Consider the following 21,603-nt stretch of genomic DNA (forward strand, 5'->3'; position numbering starts at 1 on the left):
TGGTTGAGGACTACGATTGTGTCCCCTTGAACTGTCACAGAAAAATAAGACAAAAACACCATATCAACTCTGGGTAAACACTTTTCATAAAGTGATCACTCTATATCTGACCTCTCAGTCCTCATCCTCAAAGAAAACCTGCACAACACCTTCAAAAGATGAACCTGGGAGTTTAAATTCTTAACTTTTCTAGATACTAAAAATCATGGACTGAATAGAGACACTGGATATAGAGTTTATTATAACAACATATAACCCACTTAACCCCCTCCCACAGCTTTCTCCCCATGACTAGAGAGGTGTTAATGGGACACTTAATTTTGAATGGTCTTTGTTTAGCATAACTTCTTTACACGTATTTCAATCTGATCCACCTTGTGACATTCTGAGTATATTTTCCAGACCTGAAGAAGAGCTCTGTGTAAGCGTGAAAGCTTGTCTCTCTCACCAACAGAAGTTGGACCAATTAAAGATGTCACCTCACCCATCTTGTGTCTGTAATATCCTGGTACCAATGCAGCTACAACAACACTGCAAATCCTTAGATTATGATAATGTGCTCTTATTCCTTCCTTCTATTCCACATCCAGCATGTTAACATTATTCATTATCCCAGTTTGTGGCCTATTACTGTCTTCGATGTAAATGTCCTTGACTATTGATCACTCCTTCAAGACCATTAGAGAAAGGGTGGATGAAACCATAGACATGGTTGTCTTGCTGATGGAAGTATTTAGTTGCATGGGACAGGAAGAGAGCAGCAGCTCCCAAACCTAAAAACTGTTGTATCACCAGAATCAAAACAAAAAGGAATAAAGTTGTTACAGACTTTGAACAAAAACAAATGAGAACTGCAGAAGTTCCTGCCTTCTATTATCTGCAGGCAGTTGGTGGACAGCACTTTAGATGACTTAGGTATTCTGCTTAATCATTGGCAGGAGTCAGTTCTCGAGATGTTAGTTGGTCTGCAGTCTATGTACAGTACCAGGTTTTTTTTTTTTTAAAGGGAGTTCACTGTTGACAGTTCTTTCACTCCTCCTTGAATATCAGAACATATGATTGTATCAAACTGGCTTCAGGCTCTAGTGCTGACATTTCCTAATGCCCACATCACTGGAACATTTGAAAAGTGTTAATGAGTGGATCAAAAGGACTGTTGCCTGAAGCAACTAACGTGTTTTTTTTTATAAAGAAAATCGGCTCTCCTCCAAACTCAAGTCTTCATTCTTTGTAACTAAGTACATGAGATGCAGTCCTCCCTGATGATAAAACCAAACAAAACTGGAGACAAATCAAATTGTACATATGGTTAAGACAGAGAAGTGCTCTTCAGAACTGTCAGTACTGCATTTTACTAATGTGAATGAAGAAAAAAATTCAGGCAATCTTGCAATATTATGTCTTTTAATATCTGCAAATTCTCATACTGCATTTGAATAATTTACTACAAAAAATGCCTAAATTCCCTAGACTGTTTTTTAAAATTGCATTTAATAATGGCTTCCCAGTGAACTTTGCTTTAAAAATCAAATTGGAATAAGTACTGACTCTCTGTGTGTGTGGCCTGTCGAAACATAAGGGTGGGAGCATTTTCATACCATTTCTGTCAACAGGGCCAAATATCTGCTACTCAAAGCAGATTATTTTCTCACACCATTGTCACTTCATGGAGGGGTACATTTTCAAACAAGTTTCATCTTCTGAAGCTGTTAGTAACTGCAGCTGATTAATGCATTAGCTCATTTTAAATCTAGTTTATCGTACAACTCCAGTGAGTTTAGCAGCACCATTTTAGGGCTTGATCTCATGTCCGGTATGTCAGTGGAAAGGCTTCCACTGACTCACTGGCTTACAAAGCCCATTGAAGTTGTCATGAGTCTTTTCCTTGATTTCAGTGGGGATTAGATCAGGCCCTTAATGGGTTTTGGATTAGATTTTTTTTGTTCAAATCTTGGTCCCATTGAAATTAATAGGTATTTGGTGCTAATGAGCATTAGCCCACATCATAAAATTAATATGTATTTTGGCACACTTAGTTGTCTCTGCTTAGGAGAGTCTCAAGGGTGTAAGAAATGACAGTTATGAATTATTGATAAATATTTATTTAGGGTGTAGAGGGGCGGACTCACCCCTGCGGCACCTCCTGCTGGTCGTCTTCGGGAATTAGCTCATTTCAGCATTGGAGCGCCCCCTGCAGGCCAGTGGTCTGCCTGTCCTCCAGCCCCCGTGTCCCTCTTTCGGACCCCGGTGCCCTTTTATCTGGGGTGCTGCCCCCTGGCAGTACACCCCTCAGTACTAGGGTCTCCCCTCCCCAGAGAACCCCCACTCACTATCCCTACCTCACCTCAGAATAAGGCCACTGCCAGTCACCAACTAGCCCCTGCTCCCTGGGGCAGACTGGAGTATAGGCCACTTATCACAGGCAAGGTTGGGTTTGCACCTGCTGCCTTGGCCTACCCCTGGGCTGCCCTCTGCAACCCCCAGTACCCCTTGGCCTTCCGCTAGGCCGCAGCCTGGGGCTTTCCAGGTTGGAGCTCCCCAACCCGTTCCCAGCCCTGCTCCACTCAGGTACTCTGTCTCTAGCAGCCAGGCCCTTCTCCTTCTGAAAGCAGAGAGACTGTTTGGCCTTTGCCTCCCAGCCTTTTTATATAGGGCCTGATTGGGGTGTGGCCCAGCTGCAGCTGCTTCCCAATCAGCCCAGCTTAGCAGCTCCCAGCCACAACCTTCCCCCAGGGCTGTTTTAAGCCCTTCAGGGCAGGAGCGGGGTAACCACCCCGCTACAAGGGCCATAACTTTTTATGGCATTTTACTGACATTAGAAAGGTGTGGTGTTTAGATGTTGCTTGTAATTATTAGAACTGGGAGCACTGGCTGTTGGGAGTCTGAAAGGACAGGAAACAGGAAGGAGGGGGAGGAGGAGGAGTTGAGAAGGCAGAGTGAGAGTTACAGAGGGTGCAGCAGCAGCTTGGTAAAGAGGTTTCCACTGTAAAAATAAAGTCCTGTTGAAATTTGATAGTACCTTGCCTGGTTGATACAACAAAAGGCCTCAGCTCTGAAAAGGCCTCAGACAAATAGCGAAATTTAAGATAATAGATGAAGAAAGTGGAAGGAAAAAGGGATGGGAGTTGAAACAAGATAATGTGAGTTTTATAATATTGAGAGAATCTTATAGGTATTGATCTTTGGATAAACTTCAATGCTTGTCGGTGCCTGTGCACATCTTCAGGTGCCTAAATACCTTTGTAAATCTGGTCCGTATCCCTTCTGCTTCAAGTTTTCCATCTATAAAGTGGGCATAATAGTTCTGATCCACTTCACAGGGATGTTATGTGGATTAACTAGTTAATGTTTGTAAAGTCCTCTGAGATCCGGTGCTGGAATGCACTACAGAAACATTATTTATTCACCCTTAAGTTAAAAAGTATAGGAGGAAAAATCATGTTCTAACACACTTTTGCAAGCATGAAACAAACATCCTTCCGTTGAAAGTCCATAATTTGTTCTCCTACCTGTTGAAGGTTCCAAGAACTAATGAACCAGTTTAATATTTTAATTCTGAAGTATTTGGTAATATGTTTCCAGTTATATCATGCATTTACTTTTAACTATATTCGTTTTAATATCATCCATATATGTGATGCCCAAATTTATTTTGGAAGTAAACTATTTTGGTGGCATTATTATCTGAGATGTCAGTGGTGACATCCAAGTTACTTTTATCAAGATTTAAAAAAACATTTCTTCTACATATGATGCCATGAGTCCACTTATTTACTTGATATTCAGAGGCACTGATGAAGATAAATAAATTACTGGAATTAATGGCAGGGATAGGGATAAAATAACATAACTAGTATTTCAATACAAATGTAATTTTAGGAGCTTTTTATGTAGCAGTCATTTTATATATTTTAATCAAATCTGTATTATACCAATGCACAAAATAATCATGAGTCCTAGTATAGGTGGAGTATTTCTTTTTTCATATCTGAACAATACTGAGGCACAGAAAATCATGACTGTTTGTATAGATAAAGTATTTCTTTACTGTTAGCTTGGCCACAGAGCGAGCCCACCTGTAGTCTGCTAAGTGCAGCTTGTTTCTGTTTTGCAGAAAACTTTCTGACTTTAATTTTTGCTATCATCTTAATAAATACATTGGTGCATTTTTTCTGTTTAATGGCTTGTTGGGGATTTTGAGGTGAGTAGCAGTAGAACTCACAGAAGTTCACGCGCTGCATGTGTGTAAGAGAGCAGAAAGAAAGTGGAAGGGGTTTAAGTGGTGTAAGTCTATTTTTTTGCTATATTGCATATTAAATTAAATTAAAGACTAAGACTAAGCTAAATAAGATTAGGAGCACTTCATGTAGAGTGAATAGAGGGCTTTTATTACTAACATGAAAGCTCCCTGGCATGCGCTCGCCTTCCTGTTTTCCACTCCGTTGACAAATTGTTAATATTTATGTGCCAGAAACCCCGTGGATGGCTATAAATTAGAAACGAACCTCCTTAACAGGAGGGATTATTTTCCAGTAGCAATTTAAGAATGCTTGTGAATGTAGCAACACCGCACTGTAGGCATTGCACACTGAGCACCACAAAGGAGAGCCATTTTGAAATTATAGATCTGAAATGTGAAAGCTGCAGAAATAATTTGGGTGGATAGTTTAAAGGCCTAGAGTTGATCTTGAGTTTCTGGAAGGCATTTCACACTTGTCATTGGGCCAGAAATTCTCCACATGACATGAGAAAGCTGGTTTATAGTTAAGCAAGTCCTGAGATAAGCTTTTGGGCTGCCTTTTGCTGATACTGACTAATTAACAACATAGGACTTCATCACTGGCTCTTACTTAGAATGACTGAACCTTATCCAATTAGTAAGTAAATGGGCAGGCATGTCCCAAAGAGTGCCTGTCAACAAGTTGATTTTATTTTATATTAGAGGGATGGTGTTCATCCCCACACACGTTTGGTAATCAGGAGTCCAGGGAGTTGCAACAGCAGTTGTCAGTTTGTGAAGAAACATTGGGGATTCATAGCGGAATGGTTAACAATTAAGATACTCTATCAGATTTTGAAGGTCATTTGCAGTCGCTGACTGCTGTCACTCATGCTTCTCTTTGTATTGCTTTTAGGTCATCAAGGATCCTCCACCACCACCTCCAGCTCCAAAAGAGGTACAGTATGAGGATGTTTGTTGACCTTTACAATAAGACATCATCCTAGCACACCACCAGTTACATTAATTACATTACACCATCCCATTAAATATTGCTGTATATTACAAACCAGCTCTTTTCCCCCAGCTGCTGGAGAGAAAAGATGTCACAGTGGTTAGGGCATTTTCCTGGCACGTGAGAGACCAAAGTTCAGGTCCCAGATCTGTCACAGACTTCTTCTGTGACCTTGGGGAAGCTGCTTTTTTTGTGCCTCCATCTGTGAAATGGAGGTAATAGCACTTCCCTACCTCACAGAGAGGTTTGGAGGATAAATACATCGAAAAGATATGAGGTCCTCAGATATTACATTGGTGGGGACCATGTAAGTACCACAGATAACTAGCTACTCTAGCCACAATTTCTCCTTAACTAGCGCCATCCCCTCTTTAGGCTGCATCTGTCCCACCTTGTTAAAAACAAAATAAAATAATCAAAGGTACTATATTTTCGATGCTGATAATAATGATACTTGGTGCTTATCCATATGTGATGCCCAGTTTTATTTATTTAAAATAACAGTAAAACCCATCATAACAAGAAACTTGAAGCTTCCTAACAATGAACGATCTTAAAATAACAGTTCATGACATACCCGGAATTAACTCAGCCAGACAGTAAATTAAAGCACCAATAAAACCCTTTAATCATCCCCTGCCCCCTTGTTCTTCTCCAGGTACATATTTTAAACTTCCTCCCAAAGTGGCTTTGTGTTGCATGTGTGCTCCTGCACAGGCCAGACTGCTAGAATTCTGGGTGGCATCTGACCCACCTTTTTAAAACAAAATAATCCAAGATACTGTATTTTTGTTGCTGGTAATCATGATACTTGGTGCTTATCATATGTACAGAGTTCTGTACAAATAACCAACTACAAATATTGCTTTGTTTTATTACTGAATATTAAGCTTGTAATGATCAATGGCTCCATGTCTAGTTGGCAGCTGGTTTCAAGTGGAGTGCCCCAGGGGTCGGTCCTGGGGCCGGTTTTGTTCAAGATCTTCATTAATGACCTGGAGGATGGCGTGGACTGCACTCGCAGCAAGTTTGCAGATGACACTAAACTGGGAGGAGTGGTAGATACGCTGGAGGGTAGGGACAGGATACAGAGGGACCTAGAAAAATTAGAGGATTGGGCCAAAAGAAACCTGATGAGGTTCAACAAGGACAAGTGCAGAGTCCTGCACTTAGGACGGAAGAATCCCATGCACTGTTACAGACTAGGGACCGAATGGCTAGGAAGCAGTTCTGCAGAAAAGGACCTAGGGGTTACAGTGGACGAGAAGCTGGATATGAGTCAACAGTGTGCCCTTGTTGCCAAGAAGGCTAACGGCATTTTGGGCTGTATAAGTAGGGGCATTGCCAGTAGATCGAGGGACGTGATCGTTCCCCTCTATTTGGCATTGGTGAGGCCTCATCTGGAGTACTGTGTCCAGTTTTGGGCCCCACACTACAAGAAGGATGTGGAAAAATTGGAAAGAGTCCAGCGGAGGGCAACAAAAATGATTAGGGGTCTGGAGCCCATGACTTATGAGGAGAGGCTGAGGGAACTGGGATTGTTTAGTCTGCAGAAGAGACGAATGAGTGGGGATTTGATAGCTGCTTTCAACTACCTGAAAGGGGGTTTCAAAGAGGATGGATCTAGACTGTTCTCAGTGATAGCAGATGAGAGAACAAGGAGTAATGGTCTCAAGTTGCAGTGGGGGAGGTTTAGGTTGGATATTAGGAAAAACTTTTTCACTAGGAGGGTGGTGAAGCACTGGAATGGGTTACCTAGGGAGGTGGTGGAATCTCCTTCCTTAGAGGTTTTTAAGATCAGGCTTGACAAAGCCCTGGCTGGGATGATTTAGTTGGGTATTGGTCCTGCTTTGAGCAGGGGGTTGGACTAGATGACCTCCTGAGGTCCCTTCCAACCCTGATATTCTATGATTCTATGAAATGGAGGGCACATGGTAATCCAACTTTGCCTGAGAAAACACAAAAAGACTTCATTACGGTAAAATTAGGGTTGCAGGCACATACCAGTGTTTTGAATTTATATCACCTTTGAGGAACATTACAATTAACACCCCCACCCTCACCCAAAAGCCCTAAATATTAGAAATCCAGGAAATTCAGAGCTAAGGTTACCACTTTCACAAAACCACACAGTCACACACAAATGACAATTAAGGCCCTGATCCTGCAAAGACTTAGAGGCATATGCTAAACTTTCTGTAGCGTGAGCCAGCAGGCCTGATTCTCATTTATACAGAGGCCCCTTTTTACCATTCTGGCATTGTAAAAGGGCCTTAAACTAAGCAAAATTGCAGTTAACAGAAGGTAAAATCATAGGCAATTCGTAGTTATCACACGAGTTAGGTCAAGTTAAAAACTGTTTCATTTTGAAAAACTTTGTTTCAAATTTTTAGGCTTCCCCCCCCCCTTTCTCTCACTTCTTTTTACCATCTTCTTCTAGTGGGGAAAAAAAGGAGGATTTCCCCCCCACCTTGTTAAAAAAAAATGTGCACACAAATACATCGTATATCTGGATAGAAATGGATTATGGTGTGATTCCTCCTCTCGTTACATGTTAAAAATTGCAGATGTTCAAAATTAAAGGCTGTAGACTTTATTATACTTGTATACACCAGCAGAAAACAGTGTCAAATAATTGTTGGGGCCAGATGTTCTTGAAAATATTGGACAGCTAGTCCAGGATTTGAGCCATCACTTTCACCATCACTCCTTTATCTGAGTTCTCTGATTTAGAGAGATTCAGCTGAACAAACAAATTTCTTAAGATGAACTGTAAAGAGAGCAATATGCATTACTTCCAAAATCGATCCGAGAACCCTACATTGCCTTGGGGGCAGAGTTAAGATTGGGATTGTAATTTGAGAATGACTGTCACTTGTGAAAGGGAAACCTTACATCTGAAATTCCTGGGCTTCTACTTTTTTTTTCCTCTTAACTTGTAAGTCTGATAGTGACGAAAGTCACCTAAGCCGCTGACAAATGCTTGCAACTTTGACTTCCCTTAACAAAATGCTTTGGTGTTAGAAGTTCCTTCTGTTTGGAAATCGTCCGAACATGGGACTGGGGAGGGATGAAACCTTGGGTTGGTGTCAGATTGGGGTGGGGACATTCTCCCCCTTCCAGATGGTTTGCTGAGATGTGCAGGAGAAGAGCCTGTTGTTTGTGCACTTCCTAATATCTGCAGGAAAGGAGATTTTACCAGAGTGGGAATTCCTTTCTGAGGACCTCATGAGATCTATGGAAGTGGGATGGAAAAGGGGAGAGCAGAGGGGAACCACGCTGTGGGATTAGCCTTCTATTCCTGTGGATATCATGAGCTTCACAGGAGCAAAATCCACTCCTGGGGTATAGAGAAATAGGTCTTGTCTTGGTGAGCACCTTAGGGAATATCCAACAGAATGTCCTTGAGCTGGTATCTGGGTTGGAGGGGTGAGCAGTAGAGCAAGGAGGCTGCCCCTGAAACTGACTGGATGAATCCAATCATTTTAATCATCTACAATCTGTTCTCAAGCTATGATCTGCCAAAAAAAAAAGGTGCTGAAGACTCTTGTATCTGTGGAGCCCGCCGCTGTTCACAGTGTGGCTTAGTGTCCAAGAAGCTTTGGAGAATCTTTGTAGGCTGATTCTGCAACCTTCTGTGCTCTGGATAGCAGACCAGGTCACTCAGTCCTGGGCAAGTGGGTGTTCTAGGAGTATCATGGGTGGGTCTGCACATGGGCCTTGATTCAGATTTAAGTGTACGTTCAAGCATGTCCTTAAGTCAAGTGTGTGCGGCCACAGCTCAGGATCACTTGGTCCAAACGTCACATGGGAGACCAGTGGAATGTGTCTGCTACCCACCCTTGGCCCTCCACTAAGAGCTGCAGATCTGTTGCGATCAGTCTACTGCAGGCTGTTGATGATTCTGCCCCTCTGTCCTTTGGCTATTGCCCTGGGTTTTGTACAGAGAGCAAAGCCATTTTACTGGAGCAGGCCTCTGTGGTTGGGAATCTGGCTCTTTAAGCACACAACGTTTTTAAAAGAGGGAAACAATGTTAATGATTTTTCTCTCTCAGTGTTTTGTTTGTTCTCATTACTGGAAAGGAGGATAATGGGGTGAATGAGCTCTGATTAGTGGAAAGTCCAGTTTATTAAATGGCTTGAGAACGCTGGTCACAGTTTGGGACACTTCTGATGGTTGCCAGCGATGTTCTCCCATGTGCAAAAAACATTTCCAAGCGTGGCCAGATAGCACGTGAAATAATGAAAACTGCTAGACATGTGAGTGCCTTTAAAATCTGCTGCTGTCACACTAGAGTTATATTTAAGTCTGGAAAACTCTGTTTGTGAACACTAATAAAAGCATGTGCTAGAAAAGAACTTGGTGCAAAAAAATGTTTTTGAATTTATGGACAGGAAGAAGACGAAGAAGACCCATTGCCTAACAAAAAATGGCCGACAGTGGATGCTTCCTACTACGGAGGACGAGGAGTGGGAGGAATTAAAAGAATGGAGGTTTGTACTCTGGAAAGAAAGAGAAACACTGATGCCTGAAAATACAAGTTTTCTGAGGCTCAAGTTGATGGCAACAAAGTGTGGTAGAAATATAATTGTATCATGTTTGCTTGCTTCCCACTGACATCAGCCTCCTAAAATGTTTACCCTCTGAAAGAATTCTAAGCGTATCTCAGCAGATTATGGAAGAACTGATTTCATTAGTTCCATTTGATCTGAACTCTAAATAGATGCTGAAAGGCATGCTGATTCCATCAAGCTAATGAGGAGGAGAGTGAGAGCCTTTTTGAGTGTTTTGGAAGAAATTGCAGCGTAACATAAGTACTCCAACTGTGGGCCAGCCAAACGCACTGACAATAGTGACATTAAGGAGAGGCTTGATCCGTAAGGAACGCACAGCTACAACAGTGCCTGTCTTTGAAGAGACATGATAGCACCATGTTAATTAAAACAGAATGAAAAATGTGCATCCTTATGGGTATGTCCTTATGTCACATTTTATAGTTAAGTCAGCCTGTATGGAATTTGCAAGGCAATTTTCTTGTGCATTTTAACTTGATTTAAAAAAAAAACCTGTCAGTATCCAAGGTATCAAAACCACAACTAAACATAACGGGGCCCAGTCCTCCTTGAGCGCTCCTGAAATCTGCTTCTGTAAGTGAGGGCAGAATTAGGGCCTTTGGCAGTTCTAAATGATTAGTTTAGAGGAATGTAGATGGAAAAAATGTTTTATGCAGCACCTTTCAAATCCAAGCGATCCCAGAGGGTTTTACAGAGTACACTCGGGCCTCAATTTACACGGTGGTTACGTTCTTGAAAAAATACTGTTCAAACAGAAATCGTGTAAAAAGATACCAAGGGCCTATGGGAAATAAGGGTTTAGGTTCCATGCTCACATGATGACCTCCCTAATTTATCCAATACAAGTTTTATTAAAATTTTTTAATGAAATTTAAACTTGCTACCAGCCTTTACTGATGTTGAGGATGAACTTGAAATTATTGATAATGCTGATGTTGTTGAAGTCAGAACTCTGAGGGTTCACCTGGGGTGTCTGGGGCGGCCAGGGAGTGTGGAGCAGTGGGGTGGGCCCAGACTTTGGGTGGGTGGGCAATGGCGGGGGAGGAGAGGCAGGAGGGATTGGGCAGGAGGGATCGCCTCCCCTCGCCCCTTCCAGCCGGCCTTGCGGAGGGCCATGGACATTCTGGCCAGGCCCCCGCCCCAGCCCCAGGTGCGCACCTGGGGAGCGGGGTCGGGGCATGGGGGCTTGCCCCGCTCCATCCGCCTGGCATTCTAGCCGGGGAGTGGGCAAGCTCCCGCGCCCCAACTGCGCTCCCCAGCTGGAGTGCCAGGTGGGTGGAGCGGGGCAAGCCCCTGCACCTCGACCCCGGGTCCGCGCCTGGGGCAGCAGTCCCCTGGCCAGAGTGTCTAACCCCCCACCAGCCAGCCTTGCAGGTGGTGAATGGGGAGGCAGCCCCGATCCCTCCTGCCCCATTCCTCCTGCCTCCTCTCCCCCGTCATTGCCCACCCACCCGAAGTCGGAGCCCACCCAAGTGTCCAGTCTTGGTTATGCCACTGATCTGCGCATCTTGGTTACCGTGCTGCACCGTGTAAATGTGAATCCAAACCGTGTACAAAAACAAAGGGTCACATTAATTGACTGTGCATAACTGAGACCGTGTAAAAAAAAAAATACCGTGTAAATTGAGGCCCGACTATAATGAATTGGACTCCAGAGTATGGGTCTGGATTCCCAGCTGGGGTCATGGTGAGTCTTCAAAGAAGGTTGCAGAGTTTAAATGGTACCATTTTGAAAATGGGGCATGTTCCTATTAAAGAGGAACCTAACACCTAATTTAACATAAATACACCCTTGTTGCAATTAAAAAGTTTACATTTACCACATAGCCATATTTACTATTCTAAGTATAGAGAAAAAACAGTTGCATCTCAGATACCCATGTGTGCAACTACAGGCAGATGTTACCTTATAAGCACTGTGGACCAGATTTTTAAAGGTATGTAGGTTCCTATCTGTAAAATGGGGATGATAATGCTTCTCTATTCTCTCTGAGGCTATGGTCATTATCTGATGTTTGTAAGACACTGAGGTGCTATGGTGTTTGGGCTTATATAAGAATCTAGCTCAATAGATGATAGGACAACGTTGAGAAATCTTCAGGTTAGACAATAATAGGGCAGTGGTTGTGCTGGTAACAACAGAGTTGCACCTGTGATTTTTAAACTGATGCAAAAGGCTGTATGAACATTCTTAATTCAGTTTTAACCAGGCTTATTTCAGTTTAGCTTGAGTCAGTTCAGAATCATCTTAAATTAAACAGAAGTAAGCCACTTTTACTACTACCGCAATAAGAGTGCCATGCATCGTTTCCACCAGTTTAACTACATTGGTTTAAAAGCTGATTTAAGTTAAAGGAGTGCAACTTGCTCATGTGGACAAAGTAGATTGCAAGCCCTTCAGAGCTGGGATCCTGTTCTCTGCTTTGTCTCTGAGTTGTGTAGTGCACTTCTGGCACTAAATTGCATGCATAATAAATTACAGTGAGTATTAGCTCAAACACAGCATTAGTTACAAGACATGTTTTAATTTATCGCTGGAATTTTGGCCAGGACAAAGGGCTAAAAGCTGAAACCATTTTGAAATTATTGTTGAAAACACAAACATGGTACAGTCCTAGCCAAGACCCTTTTAGGGCCTCTCCTACGTGGTACTCAGCCCCTCTTGCCCTCTGTGGGAGTTGAGAGTACTCAGCACCTTGCAGAATTGCCCTCTGATCTTTCAGTTACCTTCCGCCTGCACAGCCATGTATGGCAGAGGAGTGTGAGACTTCACCTCTGATTGGTAATACGGGATTCAGTGGCCACTATTAACTGAACAAAGTGGCACAGAATATAGGGGAGGGGAATTCCTGACTTTCAAATTATATTAATCGCCCCCTTTCTAGTCCATCTGGGTGAGGAGATATCAGCCCTTAAACCTTTCACTGGATCAGGACTGAATGCTGTCTGTCTGGTGACTCAGGCAGGTATCATTGTGGAGGTAGGGGGCAAAAGGAAAGATTTCTAGGAAAAGTGAAGGTGAGCTGGTCCCGGTGACTCCAGGGAACATTAGGAAGGAGGCTTCTTTTCTACTTGACATTAAACGTGGACACAGAGTTTTCTAGAAACTTGGGTAAATTAAGGAAAAATAGGCAAGTTTTTTAATTTAAAAATTTAAAATTGGAAAAAAAACAAACACAGAAACCCTAGAGCTTTCTAAAAAGCTTTGTTTCTCCTACTTGATTTACTCCTGTGACATCAGCCCCTGCTGACTCGTCTTTACTGTCACTTCTCTTCTTAGACACTGTTCTTTCTCTGCCCAGTCTCCTGCTGAATCTTTCTAAAATAAAGTTGATACTGTATGGAGGGGCTCTACCCCTTCATTGTTTCCCCATAGCCTGGTTTACCCTCTTCTCCATCATTCTGATCTCTGACTCCAGTGTTTCCTTTTTGCTACTGAATGTGCTACTGCCTCTAACTCTCAGTCTATCTCCTCAGCTCTATCCCCCTTTCCTGTCCTCCCTTGCTCCTTGTTTCATCCCCTACTTCTCTCTTGTTTCTTTGGCTTATAAGCATGATTTTTTATCCTTGTCGAAAAACTCACTTCACTCCTGAACCTACCTTCACCAATGTCCTGACCGCCTCCTCCTTCACCAAGGTCCTGACAGCCTTCTCTCTGCTATGTCACAGAGTCAAGTCTGTGTTCTATTCCTCTGAGTTTCTGTGCTGTTTTCAGTGCATATGGTCATTCAGTCTTCTTCCACTTCCTCTTGTTCCTCTGTGCTCTCCTGATTCTCTTGCAGTCCTGTAGGCAGTGCCTTTACTGTTTCCTTAGATGGGGAAGAAAAGATAAGAAGGCAACAATCTTATAGTGACCCACAGTGTCTCTCCTTTCCTCTCCTCTTCTCTTTCTATACTCTCTCATTAGGTAACTTTCATTCACTTTAGCAGTTTCAGGTACAACCTCTCAGCTCGTGACTCTCAAATTTACTTCTGTAGCCTTGACTTCCACCCCTCCAGCCAGTCTCAGACATCTCGGATGTTCTGACACCATCTTGAATTTAATCTCTCCCAAACAAACTTCTTACCTTTGCTCCAAATCCCTTTCCATCACCATAGACGTTCGCCCTGTTCTTCCCATCTTCCAGGGGGTTATCGTCTGTGTCACCATTGGGCCCTTTTTCACATTCCTTTTTTCTACCATGTCCATTTCTCTCTTTGCCACCAACTCCTTTCCTCTGTTAGGAAGGTCAGATAAGAAGTTGCCTTCCCAGGCAATGCTATTGCTCCTCCATGATAGTCCAGCACAGTTTAGCCACCGTTAGCTAACTCTGAGCAGTTCTTCCCAGCTCTGTGTTTTAGAATTGCCTGAAAGTTTTCTGTTGCTGCGTTGACAGGCCCAGCCCACAACAGACGTAAGTTTTCATATCAAATTTGGGTTGTCAAACTCCACAAGTTTCAATTTCTTCTTAGTGAAGCTATTTTAAGCTGAAGGAGAAGGTCATTTCTTCTATAAGGAATACACCATCTAGCACTAAATGGTTTTAACAGTGTTTAAAACACGTTTTAACAACTTCATAAAAAACACTGTAAAAGTACTGAAAGATACAGAAACATTTGTATGACTCATTGGGCTTTCATTTCCAAGTAGACCCTGTCTAATATTGCAGTAAGAAGATTCCCTGTGTTTTGTTTTGTTTTGTTTTTTTTAAAGTCCTTAAGTAACCTAGCAGAAAGGTTCAAATTAATCCTCTGCCCAAGAAATAGCAGCCTGTATTTTACCAGGTGAGTTACTAGAGTACGCTTGGACTCCCTTATTCACTGCAGTGGGGTTGCACTAATGTAAGTGATAGAAGACTTTGGCTCAATGTTTAAATCATGTTTTTTTCTCCAAGACATTGTTCTTTCTTTGATGGGGCCAGTGTTTCTTCCGTTTTGTATCCTTACAGCATATTGAGTGCCCCTTTATATCACAATGCAAATATGTTCCTTTCTGACCATGAGCAGTAATAAAGATTTTCTTTCCATTTGAAATATTCACATATATATTATGTCCTATGCGATGGAGATAACCATGTCATTCGCATTTGGCCACTTCATCTGCATCCTGCCCGCTATCTCTCTCCCACAGAACTACTTCTAATATTCCAAACCTCTGAGCAGCTCCAATCAGCTTCCATTTAAAAAAAATACTGCTGAAGAAATAGTTCTTTCTTGTCCATAAAAACTACTCTGGTCTGAGGTGCAGGACAGGTAATAGCCAGTCTTGCATTGACAGGTTTAAAGTAGATCTCTGAATTTATCTGAACTAGAAAAGTCAAGTTATCAGAACTAAAGTAGATTTGTACCTTTTAGCAAGGAAAGGTTTCCCAAATTTCCAGTGGCACAGCCTTCTTTCGATATATGGTACAACAGTGGTGAGCAACCTGCCGCTAGACAGTTTGTTTACGTTTGCATGGCCGTCTGCAGCTCCCAGTGGTTGCGGTTCGCCGTTCCCGGCCAATGGGAGCTGCGGGAAGCGACGTGGGCCGCAGGGACATGCTGGCCGCTGCTTCCCGCAGCTTCCATTGGCCGGGAATAGCGAACCACGGGCACTGGGAGCTGCGAGCAGCTGTGCAAATGCAAACAAACTGTCTCGCGGCCCGCCAGCAGATTTCCCTGATGGGCCACAGGTTGTCCACCACTGTGGTACAACCTTCATTTAATATTTAGTTTTCCAATATTGAGAATTAGCAAATTATGTTTCAAGACCTATCTAGGAGAGCTGGTTACAAATCACGAGAAATGTTAGTGAAAATGTTCATGAATTTTTTTCCTCTTTTTTTTTCCCCCCCATAAAAAAATTGGAATTAACTTTTTTTACCCAGTCCTATTATCTAGTACACATATGCCCACATTAATGCCATATATTCTCATTTTATTTAGGTTCGTTGGGGTGATAAGGGATCTACAGAAGAAGGAGCTAGGTTAGAAAAAGCCAAAAATGCTGTGGTGAAACTCCCAGAAGAACCAGAAGAGTTCGTTCAACCGAAACCTCCTAAACCCAAGGCTACCTCACAAGCTGCTCAGGAAAAGTGGTATACTCCAATTAAGGTAATCTTTTAATCTTTAAATGAATGTAACTTTGCTGTGTCTTTATATTAAGGGCCAGATTTTGCAGCCCTTACTCATACCGAGTAGTACCTTACTCCTCAAGTAATTCCATTCAAGTAAATTGAACTATTTTTGGAGTAAGGGACTACTCAGAGGGAGTAGGGGTGGCAGTATGTGGCCCTTAATTTTAGACTTCATTATTCTGCACCAGATTCTGATACCCTTATTCACAATGAATTATACCTTACACCATGAGTAAGGCTAAGATTTAGTCACGGGCAGGCCTGTCGACAGAAATTCCGGGCCCTAGGGCCAGGGCTGTCCCTAGGTGGGGCAGGGCCTGGGGCAGAAGTGACGAATCCGTCACTTCCGGGAATGCCCGCGGGGCTCCCCAAAGCGCAGGGCCCGGAGCGGTCGTGCATGCCTGGGAGTCCTGCGGCCTGCCCTTCTAAATTGCCTGGGCCCCTGGGCAATTTCCCCGTTTCTCCCGCCCTGTCGGCGGGCCTGGTCATGGGTATTTTTAGTAAAAATCCTGGACGTGTCACGGGCAATAAACAAAAATTCAGGGCCTGTGACCTGTCTGTGACTTTTACTATATACACCCCTGACCAAATCTTAGCTGCCCTGAGGCCTCACTGCTCTGGCGGGCCCACGGGGCGCTGCAGCTCTGGGGTGCCCCAGGACCAGCCCCACCAGCCGCTGCTGCTCGGGCGGTCCTCGGGGCCAGCCGCACCAGCCGCTGCTCGGGCGGTCCTCGGGGTGCTTGGCCCTGAGGCCTCCTGAGAAGCTGGCCCCGGGGCTGTTGCTCGGGCAGGCCTGGGGTCAGCCACACTGGCTACTGCAGTTGTGGAATTTCACGGAGGTCCCAGAAAGTCACGGAATCCATGACTTCCGCGACAGACTCGCAGCCTGAACCATGAGTAAATCAATGGGACAACTCTTAGAGTAAGGTACTACCAACAGAAGAGTATCAGATCATCCCCTTTTATTGATGTTTGCTCTGTTTATTTCACCATTCATCTGTCATCTGATTGATTAAAAATCTAAAGCTGTTTGTTTATAGCTTGTAATAGTTTTTCTAAATAATTTGCTGCGTCCAAGATATTCTTGCGAAAAAAAGTAAAAAATAAATATAGGCACAGAGTCAACAAGAGCAAGAGTCAAGTACAGAAACCTGACTAAAATAAATGAAAGTAAAATAAATGGTTAATGCTAGTAATATTATTGAATAAAGAGATTTCCCTTTGGAGACTGTATGGGCCACCTCCAGCCCAACAGCAAGCTGCTGCTTCTGAAAAACTGGATAGGAGTCCTTGGACATCTTTCATTAAAGTGTGTATAGGCAAATGTCCAGTCAGAAAGCATCCAGGTCACATGGCGATTTAATTTAGATGCTCTGGTTTACATAGTAACATGCTTTGGTTGTAAAATAAACAGAACTTTTCACCAATGCTAGCCCCGTGGCACTGGCACTCAGAGCTTTCTTGATACTATACTTAATTACAGCCCCAAAGGGGTCTCAGCATGTATAGTTTCAGTACCACATTCTCCTAGGATAAAATAGACTGAAAAGCATATTCTGTAAAATCTGCACAACTTAAATATTTTAAAACATAAATGCTCAAGAAATATAATGGTTTGGATTCATTTGAATCATGAGTAATATAAAGGGCAGAAAAACAATGCAATGCAAAACAATCAATAGTTTCTTTTTAATACACTATTAAAATTACCTTTCAGGAAAAAAAATTGAAGTACCCAAACCTACTGTACTATGTAAGAGAGAATTCATGGGCAAGTCAGGCAGGTTGATAGCTAGCCATTTTTGTTGCAGAGCATCAGACTTAAAACCTTTCTTTCATTTTGAAAGACTCATCTGACTTTCCAGTTATTGCTAGTACTCAAATGGGGAATATCTCTGAAACTGGTAATTTCACTTGAAACAGAAGATACTTTTTAAATGGGTCAGCAGTAGTTAGCAAACAGAGAAATAAACCATACAAATGGCTAGTCAGTCCTGCAAAATATCTTCTGACCAGATCATGTAACCTGGTGAATAATAATAATAATAAATAAAAATTAATAATTTATAATAGCAAATAGACATGGGAAGGGTTCAGGTACCATGAAGTCAACAATGCAGCTGGGGCTCGAACCAGCAAGGAGCTGGGCAATGAGAGTTGAGGGTGCTCAGTGCCTTGCAGGATTGGGCCACTGAAGAGCAGGAATAGCTCTGGAGGGACCTGGTGAACGGCCTGTTTAGCCTCACTCTCAGTTAAGTAAAAAGCTGTTTAATAAAGAAGACTGAAAAAAAGTCATCGGAATAAAATAATCCATAAAAATACATGAACAAAAAGCAGTTTATCTTTGTTTGATCATCATGTTTTTTCGTTCAAACAGAAGTGACATGGGTTTACCTTAAATCAGTTTATAATCCCATCTTTAGTTAAACTAGTGCAACTCTGTGTATTGATGAGCTCACAGTCTTAGGGCTTGTTTTAGCTAAATTATATCAGTATAGTTAAGCTGCTATGGTTATACTGGTATAACTCACCGTGTAGGCACTCTTAGGGTACGTCTTCACTACCCGCCGGATTGGCGGGTAGCAATCGATCTATTGGGGATCGATTTATCGCGTCTCATCTAGACGCGATAAATCGATCCCCGAACGCACTCCCTGTCGACTCCGGAACTCCACCAGGGCGAGAGGCGGAAGCGGAGTCGACGGGGGAGCCACGGCCATCAATCCCGCACCATGAGGACGGGAGGTAAGTCGATCTAAGATACGTCGACTTCAGCTACGCTATTCTCGTAGCTGAAGTTGCGTATCTTAGATCGATCCCCCCCCCCCCCCCAGTGTAGACCAGCCCTTATTCTGGAATAATAGTAGTTTTTTCTGGTTTAGTTTAAACTACTTCCAAAGTGACATAAACTAAACTGGAAATAGGCACTTTTATTATGGAATAAAAGTGTCCATATGGCGAGTGATACTAGTATAATGCTTTAAATTCATACCTTACCTCACGCCAGTATAACTTCCCATGTATACAAGCCCTTATATTGGAAAAGCCCATAGCTTAGGGCTTGTCTACATTTAAAGCACTGTGCCGCTGTAGCACTTCAGTGAAGACGCTACCTACACCAACGGGAGGGAGTTCTCCTGTCAGCATAGGTAATCCACCTCCCCGAGAGGCAGTAGCTATGTTGATGGGAGAATTCTCCCATCAATCTAGTGCTGTCTACACTGGGGGTTAGGTCGGTTTAACTGCATCACTCAGGGGTGGGGATTTTTTGCACCTCTGAGTGATATAGTTATAGCAACCTAATTTTCTAGTGTAGACCAGGCCTTAGAATTTCCCACTTTGTGGAGCCACCACTTAATCATTTGTCCCTGGCTCTGTTTGTTCCCATTAATTAGGATTTATGCTTATACAGTCCCAATTAAGCAGCACTTGTCATTCACTGTTATTAGGGGATTGTCTGCACACAGACTTGCACCAGTGTCGTTAGACCGAAGCAAATTCTGGGTGGACAATTTTATTTTGGTTTAAGGGGGCTTATTTCAGTTTAGCTTAAATCTGTTCCTAGTTGGTTCATCTAAACTGAACTAATCATGGTTTTAAACCAAAATAAAAGTGTCCACACAGATTGCTGCACCCACTTAACTACACCTGTTTAAAATCATACTTTCAGTTAAACGTGAACAACTCTGCATGTAGAAAAGTCTGTGGCTAAATCAGCTCCCTGGAAGACAACATGGGACAGCAGCTGTCTCGATTTAAGTACGTCCCTGTTAATTGACATACACTGTAATGCTCAAAATCAACCTGCTCTATTGTTACAGGGTCGACTTGACGCACTGTGGGCTCTGTTGCGACGGCAGTATGACAGGGTGTCTTTGATGCGACCACAGCAAGGAGATGAGGTTTGTGTGTGTGTGTGCGCATTTAGTGGGGTGGAGGGAGAGAGGGAGTTGGTTCTATTTCACAACACCCCCTGGTTTATTTATTAAATTAAGCCTCTAGGTATAAATAAGAATGAACATTGATAATGCACTCCTCTTAGCTAAACCAAGTTGTACAATTGCTTTACAGTATTAGTTTCTTCATTTTAAGGATGGAAACGATAAGGTTTGTAATTCAGGAAGTCAGATCACGACAGGGGCTGTTCACGGCACCCTCCAGAAAACTCCTACTGAGGCGACAGGATATTCTTAATAAAGTGCTTTGGTATTTCCTATATTGTGTCTTTGTAGACTGGTTAGGGGAACAGTCTTCATGTTCTTAACTCTTTGATTCTAAAGCCAACACAAAATGATGAACAGAGAAACAAACAATCATTTAAAAGTAGTGCCATTAAAAAGATGCATCACCAGCCAAAAAATGCTGCAGATCCTTGGTGTCCTGAAGCAGTTAATTAAAATGAAGAATGCTGTAAGTCTTTTTTCTGTCTCAAATGAGGTGGTTGGGGGGGCGGGGGGGAGATCGTGCCATTCCATCAAGAGCAACACTCCCCAAACTTGTTGTGTGGGTGATTGATTTCTGGTCTCCATGTCTTAAAGAGAGTGTCACAAATCCACCTGATGTCCTTTTATGCTGGGATCTGTGACTTACCTTTAAGATATTTACTATCTCATAGAGCCATTCAGTTCCTTATTGGCTACAGGTCCGAGGAGGAGACTTAGAACAGGTTATTCCAGCTAAATGCAACAATACCTTATACTCAATAAACTCGCTCCAATGCACCTGTTAGAGGATACTCTGTGCATGTTTTTTGCGAGATCTGCCCATTATTGGCCAAAGCACACCCCTCTTGGAGCTCTGCTAGCACAAATGCAGATTTGCTGATCCATTGAAATCTGTGGACCCACTCATTCAGACATGGGCAGAATTTGGCACGGAAATGCTATACTCTAGAAATAGTCTTCCTTTCAAGAAAATAAATATCCTTTTATCATGTAAGCAGCAGTACAAGCTGACAGTACAAGTATGCTGTTCACCATTAATTCCGTATCTCCTTTCTTTTAACTTTAATTTGCCATCATTTAAAAAGAGCTTATCTGTTAACTTTCTTCCTCAGTGCTTCACTGACTTAGTAGAACTCTCATTCAGAAGTTGATTTTATATATAGCAAAAGTAGGACTTTTTGGAAACTTATGTAAAACTTTTTAAATACATGTCCTTGATGTAGAGTACAAATGTGCAACCTGCCTGTTGTTTAATACAAACCCATTTATGATGCATTGTTATCGGTAGGTACTATTACTGATATTATTAGATACTGTTCCCCCACGTACTTTGGGGATGTATCACTGTCCTTGAGTAAGGAGTAGTGTGCATTGATACTGTTCCAGAAGCAGACCAGGGGAAATAATCTGCTCCAGGCCTTAACCAGCAGCAGATGATCAGATAGCAAGTGTGAAAAATTGGGATAGGTTGGGGGTAATGAGTGCCTATATAAGAGAGAGCCCCATATACCAGGACTGTCCCTATAAAATCGGGACATCTGGTCACCCTAGCCACGTTGTGCTGTCTTAGTGCACTGACTGGCGCAAAGTGGGAGTGGAATGGCGTCAAGGCTCTGCCCACACCCTACCCCGCCTGCCTCTCTGTGTGTGACAGGAAGCAGGAGCCCCAAGAAGGTTGCTCTCTTCCCTGCACTGCCACTTGTAAGGCAGGTCATTCTCACAGGGGAGAAAAGGGGAGACACTTATGTCCTCTTA

The 21,603-nt window shown here is 42.8% G+C and overlaps 1 protein-coding gene across 2 annotated transcripts in view; it reads left to right on the forward strand.

Moving 5' to 3' along the window:
- Positions 1-21,603, forward strand: part of ANTXR2 (ANTXR cell adhesion molecule 2) — a 183,202-nt gene that overhangs the window by 91,124 nt on the left and 70,475 nt on the right. For both annotated transcript variants that reach the window (XM_026653300.2, XM_026653299.2), the window contains 4 exons: positions 5,136-5,177; positions 9,630-9,728; positions 15,714-15,881; positions 19,726-19,806. In XM_026653300.2, coding sequence (XP_026509085.1) covers positions 5,136-5,177; positions 9,630-9,728; positions 15,714-15,881; positions 19,726-19,806 — 390 coding nt within the window. The remainder of the gene's footprint in view (positions 1-5,135; positions 5,178-9,629; positions 9,729-15,713; positions 15,882-19,725; positions 19,807-21,603) is intronic.

This window comes from Terrapene carolina, unplaced genomic scaffold, assembly GCF_002925995.2.
Source record: "Terrapene carolina triunguis isolate 2854851 unplaced genomic scaffold, T_m_triunguis-2.0 Scaffold136, whole genome shotgun sequence".
In the NCBI taxonomy this organism is placed as follows: Eukaryota; Metazoa; Chordata; order Testudines; family Emydidae; genus Terrapene; species Terrapene triunguis.